This window comes from Sinocyclocheilus anshuiensis, unplaced genomic scaffold (genome assembly GCF_001515605.1).
Source record: "Sinocyclocheilus anshuiensis isolate Anshui unplaced genomic scaffold, SAMN03320099.WGS_v1.1 scaffold496, whole genome shotgun sequence".
Classification (NCBI taxonomy): Eukaryota; Metazoa; Chordata; class Actinopteri; order Cypriniformes; family Cyprinidae; genus Sinocyclocheilus; species Sinocyclocheilus anshuiensis.
In genome coordinates this window covers 91,203-100,480 of record NW_015555736.1, presented here as the reverse complement: position 1 = coordinate 100,480, position 9,278 = coordinate 91,203, and the positions used below count along the sequence as shown (strand labels likewise).

The 9,278-nt window shown below is 36.2% G+C and overlaps 1 protein-coding gene across 1 annotated transcript in view; it reads right to left on the bottom strand.

The window, feature by feature from the left end:
* Positions 1 to 9,278, bottom strand: part of LOC107673132 (rho GTPase-activating protein 15-like) — a 36,509-nt gene that overhangs the window by 14,074 nt on the left and 13,157 nt on the right. The window contains exons 7-12 of the mRNA XM_016466617.1: positions 6,818 to 6,916; positions 6,414 to 6,552; positions 4,990 to 5,112; positions 2,233 to 2,331; positions 1,955 to 2,032; positions 1,488 to 1,622 (exon numbers count right to left, since the gene is read on the bottom strand). Coding sequence (XP_016322103.1) covers positions 1,488 to 1,622; positions 1,955 to 2,032; positions 2,233 to 2,331; positions 4,990 to 5,112; positions 6,414 to 6,552; positions 6,818 to 6,916 — 673 coding nt within the window. The remainder of the gene's footprint in view (positions 1 to 1,487; positions 1,623 to 1,954; positions 2,033 to 2,232; positions 2,332 to 4,989; positions 5,113 to 6,413; positions 6,553 to 6,817; positions 6,917 to 9,278) is intronic.

Sequence of the window (9,278 nt, the reverse complement as noted above, 5' to 3'; positions counted from 1 at the left end):
TGTGTGTGTGTGTGTGTGTGTGTGTGTGTGTGTGTGAAATGTGTTCCCAGTCCCAAGTTCTCTGTCTGCTGTTGTACGTCTTCGTGGAACGTCTTCCTGTGTTCGTCTCCCTTGGTGCAAATAAAGTCTTGTCAACATATTCTCCAGCGTCTCCTCGTCCCTCGTGTGTGTGTGCAACGTGACACTCAGTAAGGCTGCATTTATTTGATCAAAAATACTGTAAGAGTAAGAACAAATATTAATGTGAAATATACCGATTTTAAAAAAATGGTTTTAATTTTAATTGTTAATTACATGAACACATGATCCTTAGAAATCATTCTAATCTTCTGATTTAGTGCTCAAGAAACATTTCTTATCATTATCAATGTTGAAATATTCTTAATAATTTTGTGGAAACCATTAAACATTTTTTTTCAGGATTCTTTGATGAATACAACGTTTAAAAACAGTATTGTTTGAAATAGAGATCTTATTTAGGGTCTGTCATTTCTGCTCAATTTAATGCATCCTCAGTAAAAGCTGAATAAAAGTATTAATTTCTTTAAAAAAAAAAAAAAACTGTTTGGGACTGACTCCAAACTTTTGAACTTTATTGTAATTCTGGGTTCTTGGCATTAAAAGGTTTGAAAACTTCTACTCTGAACTTATCTTCCGTCATTCCTGTTCACAATGTTTAGGTCCATAAAGCTGCAATTGTGCCTACAATGTTCTGCACTGCCTATTTGCTCTATACTTACTCTCTATTTACTTGCCTGTATACGGCTTAGTACATAGTTTATCGCCACTATGCAGTTCACACGGCCACTAATCTGAAAGTGTTTGTTTTTAAACTAACAGGGTTTCAGAAACCGAACAAGTCGTAAAACACAAGTGCAGGACAAATGTTGTTTTAAGCACAAAGGTACATACATATATTTCACAAGGTACATGCCTTTCAGAAGGTAGACTGCCCAAGAGAAACACACTGGCGTCAGCTGGACGCTCGAGATGAGGCCCAGGGTTTGCTCTGTGCTGCTGGAGGGAGGTTACACGTGACACTAAGGCCGATCTGGTGACAGTTTCTGTCTGGACCACAGGCCCTGACTTTGCCCTCTGGCCTGAGAAATTCCCCCATTCCCCAAACAGGGAGTTTTGAATGATCTCAGCACCTCCCTGTCAAAGAGCGACCCCTTTTGGCTGACAGATCTGCAAGAATGCATCTAAGAGGGTCAATCCCAAATAGCACGACTCAACCCAAGAGTGGCGAGCGGTTTAGCCATCCGCGGCTTGAATTACAGCTAGGAGTACTGGGTCAACCTAAGCTGTAAACCATGAATGGAAATAACTTGATGTTGCTGTGGAATACTTGAGCATATTTCGAGTATTCTGAAGTCTCACATCTCTGGGAAAGGTTATTAATCATTCCTTGTAATACATTTTAAGGTTCTAATGCCAAATATTTGTAGCAATAACATGGATTTGCTCGTATCGATTTCAGTACTTACTAATGGCTTCCACAAACAAGTCGAAAAAGCGAAAGGGAAACAGGGGCTCTGGCAGTTCACGGAAAAACATCTTTAGCGCTCCGGTGATGACATGGATGTCCTCCCATTGGCTGTCGCCCAAGTCAAGCTCCTCCTCTGGGGAAAGAGAGACACAGTCAGAGAAGCCAACAGAGACAATTAGAACAACAGTCGTTTGATGAGGAAATTAAAAAATGCTAATCATTATGTCAACGTTAATACGCCCCTTGAGGGCCAAACACATTGTCCTGCTTGCATTTCACTGCATATCAAACCACACTGAAAATCCTTATCAAACAATTTGTGGCGCCTAATACAAACGAACCACTTTATACCTTTCAGCTAAGCCTTTAGAACCAAAATGATAATGTGTCATTTAGATGAACACTGATTTAGCTGCTGGCCTTAAACCAACCACTGATGATTGATAATGACTGAAGTAAACTTACCTTGGTCAACCAGGAAGCGTAGTTTCTGGATAATTGCCAGATTGCCACTCACCCTGTATAACCCATCAGCCTCCAGGCCTGTGAGGACGGGGTAAAGACATCTGTCAGTCAGTCAGCAAGGCACTACCACGATCATTTCTTTAAAGGGGGGGTACAATGCTGTTTCATGCATTCAGAGTTGTTTACAATGCATAGGTACTCAAGATTAACATGAGATTGGGTGAAACTGTGTGTGTTATGCCCCCTTTAAAAAAAGAACCAGCTTTTCTGAGCCATACCTCGTTTTTCTACTTCCTCTACACACAACTTCACAAATTTGGGCACTGTGGTCCTTTCTCTCTCGCACAGGGTCAGCATGTGACATCCGAACACTCTGTCTGTGAAAAAAAACATGACATTGAGAATAGTAAGTATATAAAGCTAAATTAGGATTTGCTAACACTTTGTATTACAGAGCCCATGTCATAGGTGTTAATTTATTAATATTAAACGTATCAATAATGCTTAAAAACAATTAATAATATATCATTTAATGCAATTATTAAATCAATATCATTAATGCAATTACTATTACTAACAATACTAATAAAATAATGATTACCATTATTAATACTATAATAATGATAACAATAATAACAGAGCTATACATTTTATGTGTTAATTTAGCATAATAAATTAACTTGAAAAAGTATCTTAAATTATTATTAATAATATTACTAATATAATCATATTTATTAACAGTATTAATATAAAATAGTAATAACAATAATAAGTAGCATAAAGATTATTAATAGTAGAGCTGTCAATTAAATGTGGTTATTTAGTACAGTTAATTATAAACAAATGCATTTAACTTAATAAAGTATCTTAAAGGAATAGTTCACCCAAAAATGAAACTTTTCTCATCATTTACTCACGTCATGTTGTTCCAAACCAATGTTGAACACAAAAGAAGATATTTTGAAGAATTTTGAAGAACCAAACAGTTGTTGGTCCCCATTGACTTCAATGGTAGGGAAATAAATACAATGGAAGTCAATGGGGACCATCAACTGTTTGATTACCAGCATTCTTCAAAATATATTTTTTTATGTTCAACATAAGGAAGAAACTCATACAGGTTTGGAACAACATGAGGGTGAGTAAATGTTTTTGCATTTTTTGGGTGAACTATCCCTTTAAATTTGTGCATCTCATGGCATGAGACTGAAAAATGCATGTTTGTGTGAATTATTTGGAAATAAACAATATATTGACTTTTTGTATTGTCTATTCAATGTACTCGTTTACCACAATAATGTCTTAAATTTGGGGGCTTTTTTCAACAAATATCTGCAAGATATCTGTGATTAATTAATCAACATATTATGTAATTATTTTTTTTAAATGATTGGCACTTATAATAGCAATACGTAATTACAAGCTGCTTCAAAAATAATTAGAGATTAAGAAGTGCTCAATAGGCCTGCTTATTTAAGGACACAAAATTATCAGCACTATAATGTAACGTGTGACCCAGAAATTTCACAGCTGAAATGCATAGTGGAATGTTTTGAGGCAGTCATATTTCAAAGACGGCCCACAAAAGATCAGAACGCTTCATAATGAGCAAAACTACAGTTGTCAGAGCAGAGGTGCAAGTGTCCTCATCATTTGGCTTTCTGAGTTCATATAGGACCAGGCGAGCTGTCCCAGAGGCTTCTGGAACATCAAAGATGTCCTGCTCTCATTTCGGCACCCGCGAGGAGCGGGGGGAAGTGGCGATGTGCTAAATGCATAAATGACTGCAAGCAAGCCACCTTTGCATACAAATGCACATTCAGAAGGTTTCCTAGAGAAATATCAGGGAGGAGCGGCATTTCTAAATAAATTACTTTTAAAAAAGCGTCGGTACAATATGGAACGATCCTAATTTCGAGATGGATGTTTAACGGGCTAGCTGGCCTTGGAGCTCCGCCAGCGATAGCTGTGTTAGGGGCCACCTGCGCTATACTCTGTTAATCCCGCAGTAGTTTTATTCATTCCTTCAATATTGTCCTCTTTGATCTCCCATTTACCCCCACAGGTACTACATTAAAGGGTCTTTTTGACACCAGAGGAAATTAAAGATATCATTACCTTCATCCGAGGGTTCCAAGTATGCTTAAAATATCCTTTAATGTTATGTTTGGTGTATGCCATGAATGGAATAAATTAGTTACAGTCTTTAAGAATCGGCGTCAGGGATTGCTTGTTGAACTGTTATAATGTGTAAAGGAAAAAGAATGTCTTGCTTCCTTTTTTTTTTTTTTTTTTTTTTTTAACTGGGTCACAGTTGTGTTTAATATGGAAACACGCAGAGCCAAAATAAACTAATGTCCTAAGATTGCACATTCATATGTCATCACGTAATATGTAACCTGTAATTATGACTATTAACTGGGCTACAACTGGGCAAAGTTGTTAAATGAAGAAGACTAAAAACATGAGATTTTTGAATCTGATAGTCTGCAATGAGCTTAACATTGTAAAAAGATGATTGTAATTTGAACAGTTCCCTGAAATCTATGTTTCTTCATAGTATTTATTATCAGTTACATCTTCTGTTGGTAAATATTTATTGCATTAGTGTCATGTGTTATCAAGATGTTGTATTTTTCTACTGGTGTATGACATGGTGCACTTTCTATATATTAAAATTTAACTCAGCTTATGAAAAAGCTACGTGTGATGAACTTTAAATCAGCATGTGATTTTCTCTTTACCACCTGCGTTATTATTGTGGTTGTCAGTATATGTTAAAGATACAAAACCAAGTTTAGTAGCAGCTTGGTTATACTAATTCGGCAGAAAAGGGCTGTTGGATTTATATATATATATATATATATACTGTATATAATGTACAATTTCATTGTTGTTCTTTAAAGTTGTTTACCTTTTTACTGTACTTTTTACAGAATTATTCTGGAAACCACAGCTACAGCTATTTTTGGAAATGAAAAACAGGATTTCTTTTTGCAGTGTATTGTGTGGAGCGTGCATGGCGAATGCTTCACCTTTAATAAAGCCTTTCTCCTGTAGCGTTTTCATGGAGGGCCGTCTGGAGATGAACTTCTTCAGTCTGTTCTTAACTCCATTCTTGTCGGCGCTGTCTGAGGCGCTGTAATTCAGCTTGAACACTGTGCGGGGGATCAGAGGAGACACAGGAACAATGCTGTCACTGAACACTCGCCACATTCTTTTGAGGCTGTCTTTGTGCAATTCCTCCTCATGCAAATAAGAGTGTCTCCTTTCTCCACACTGCTCAAAAGCACATCAGAAACACTACTTCTGCTGAAATATTCTCCAGTGAACGTAAATAGCTCATTTGATAGCATTTATTTATTGATTCCGGCCAATGTTAGTGTCAATATTACAGCATCTTCACAAGTCCAGTGATTAGTATGTGACGAGTATTCAGTACAGTAGTAAATGAATTATCTTTGATACTCATTCGGGGCAGAAAAGGCTGCAATTACCAATGACAGAAGCATTTGGAGAGTGTCAAGTAGCTTGTAATTTATAATAATGATTGACAGAGAGCAGACTGACTCCGTCTTACTCAACATCTCAACGGAATTCAGAACAGCCGTATATAATGTCTGAAATTCAGCTTCAGTTGGTCTCTGTCTCTTATGGTAAATGATGTAATGAGATGTGCTAATGTGTCTGTATTTTACAGTCGTCATGTTAAACGTGGATGTTCTCGCTGTAACGCTGTCTCGCAGTAACCAAATTGCATGTGGTCAAGGTGCTGCTATGCATTCTGTTCAGAATGAGACCACAACTGCGAACTGAGAAAAAATATATAAAGTAACAGTGAATTGCACAAAAACATGTCCAGGTCACATTTCATCCCAAAATCAAAAGAGAGAAATGATATGATATTTTTGTATATATAGATTTTATTTATAATCAAATGTTTGGACCATTATGATATTTATATATTTATAGTAACATGACAAAATATCGATTCATAACAAATTAAGTGCATTTTACAGATTTTAAATTTGAGGGGTTTTTGTTTGTTTTTCATTGTTCTCAATAGATTCTCATTTCTGAAATATAAAAAAATAAATACATATTTTTTTTTATATTATAGTAATGAGAATTAATTTTAACGCAAAAAAAAAAGATGTTACAATTTAAAAAATTGTAATGATCGTAAAATAGGGTTTATTTTTCTTAACTAAAAAAAATATATGTAATTACTTCTTTTTTTCTTCTTTTGATTTTGGGGTGAAACGTGATCTAGACAGGCTTGGTGAACAGACCGTATCATCTGTACTGCTAAACTCATGAATGTCGATATTAAGCAGTGGTGAAGCGAGGCTGCAACCCCGACACACTCACTGTTTCTGAACTCTCTGTGTTGATTGCCAGTTATCACCTCTCTCCCCCCTCTCTCTTTCACACACACACACACACACGTCTTACTCACTGATGGAGCGTCTGTGTTCAGATTTGGTCTCTTTCGGTTTAGGTTTGGTGGGTTCACAGGTTGGTCTGGACAATAGTTCTATGGTGTTGGACCTGTGTAGGGCCGCTCTACCACAGCTCTGGCCTCCAGCGCCACTCGACTGCACCACAACATCATATAAAAGATTCATCACTTAGATGCAGAAATAACATCCAGAAAATGTTGCTATTTGAAGTATTTATCCCAGTGTTAGATGTTTAGCTACTGATGCATTAGTATATTTAACCATTTATTTACCTACCCATATTTTTAAATATAGTTTTTCATATATAGTATAAGACCCATAATTAAATTCCCCAATGAGTACATGCTAATGTAATGTATAAATGTATAAAAGCTATTTGGTCTTTTAGCAGTTAACTTACCAGACTATCCACTGCTTTCTTGATGGCATCATGCCATTTAGAGATGGTTGGAAAGTGATCTGCCTGCAGCAAAAACTCATGACCATTTGAGGTGGTTATCTGTTTGCAAAAGACAGTTGAAATGAAAGTTTAAAAATGGCATTCAAACAAATACAGCTAGCATGCTAGCACGTCCCCTGCCAATAACAGACCTATGTATTAATAAACTGTACTACATCACAACTCTAAAACTTAATATAGCAAAATAGTACAATCTTGTATCGCTGGATTTTTCTAACTGTAACTGTAACCAAATAAATGTTATTTTTTTTAAATAAATTAATACTTTTATTCAGCAAGGACACATTAAATTGGTCAAAAGAGAAGAAATGTTTCTCGAGGACCAAATCAGTATATTCAAATTATTTCTGAAGGATGAAGACTGGAGTAATGACTGCTGAAAATTCAGCTTTGCCATTTTAAAATATATTCAAATACAAAATAGTATTTTATTTATTTATTTTTTTCAAATAAATGCATCCTTAATGAGCATTAAAAACACTTATTTTAAAACATTTAAAAATCTTACCAAACCAACACTTTTGAAGGGTAGTGTATGAGGAGAAAAAAAAAACTATTTTTTTCACATTAAAAGCTAAAAATGCAAAGTCAATAATAAACATTGTGTGAAGACGGTAGATCTCAGGGATACAATTACACAAACAAACAAAAATACAAAAAGATGGACAGTGAGAAATCTCAGATGCACTAAGCCTTTTGACAAGCTATTAGTTTGATACCTGACTAAACATTAGACTTATTTCTCGAGACTGCCATAATATCACATGGCACAGTCGCATAGAATAAGTGGCCTTCCCAGAAAAAACAATGCAAGCAAACACCAACGCTAAGGTCAGAGTTGTCAAATACTGTTGCACAGAACAGATACTTGTTATTTTAAAGAGAGCTGACACTGCGTATTTCAAAAACCTAAAATCATTTTAGAGTGGTCAGTCTCTAAAAATACCAGGCCAGGTCACAGAATACATTTCTCCTTCCCCCCCATACAGTCACTCCACATAGACGTCCAAAGTTTTTGCCCGTTTAAAACAGACTTTTCTGACTTTGAGAGAGGGTGGCAGGGGGAATCAAGCAGTCTCTTTGGGGATGGAGTGAATATAGAGGGAATGGTTAGGGGCACAATTCTTGTCAGAGTGCGTTTGCGATCCCTCTATTCTTCAGAGTGGAACATCCGAGAGAGCATGTTTGTTCTGAAGCTCCTTCTTTCCTGGAGTGTGCCTGCGGACATGACAGTAATAGTTTGTATTGGGGTGGACTTGTTGGAGTCCTCGTTGGCGGTTTGAACGGGTGAAACAGATCCACTTTAATGAAGGATATTTGTGCTGCAGGTCATCAGAAACTTTCAAATGTTTCATATCTCTTTCTAGTTTTGCTGTCATACAATGCGTGAAGCTTGTGCAAATCAGTCCCCTTTTATGCAGAGTCGACAGATATTTTTTGCATGTGACAACATTCTTTTTTCTCATTCTTTTCGGACATTGAACATCAAATGAACTGTATGACGTATTGCCGTTTGACTTTGATTCAGAAGAAAGCGCAGTGATAATGTTTCACAACCCAGCACGCAATGTATCAAATAATTCAAATAGTATTTCAAAGCCAAACCAGCCTTAATAAATTCAACACCAAAGCTCGATTAAGTTAAACTGAAACACATTTGATGTCTTTCAAAATAGCTCATCCTGTAAATCTAGCTGTTTCAAAACCAAACGTCGCATTGGTCTTTGATTTCATGAAGATTATCTGAAAGCGTTGGCTGGTGAGTCATGAGTTTTGTCCCCTATGCTTCAGAAAAAAACGATAATCATCTTTCCAATTACCCATTGCTATATTCACCAATACTTCCCCAGAATCAAGCTCTCATAATTTATGCTATGTTTCATCTCTGCATGTGGTGATGTCCATGGAAAAGAAGAACCCATAGATGTAATGCCAATGTATGCACATACTGTATATTTCTATGGACAGTTAACCCTTGTGTTGTGTTCAGAACCCTATCACACTTACGATGTTACAGAGCAAAAAGGACCCGAACACCACATGAGGGTTAATGTTGTTATGGACAGCCTACACAACAAACCTTGCACATTTTTACTGCTGTTGTACTGGGATTTATGATTTTCATCTATCTTCTTCTAACATCTCCTAACTGTCATTTATTTTGTATATAAATAGCTACATATTTGTTTTTTTCTTTTTTTAGAGAAATGCAATGTCTATTCACTTTCTGCGTCACTCCGTATATGACATAATACACTTTTTACATTAAAAATAAGTTACATATTCAACATACTATTATAGTCCTGTATTTAACATTGGCGACTTTAACCTTCAGTCTCTCTTATTGCAGATAGCCTGGATATTCTGTTACACAATCTCTCATCAATGTTGTTAGTGTTGT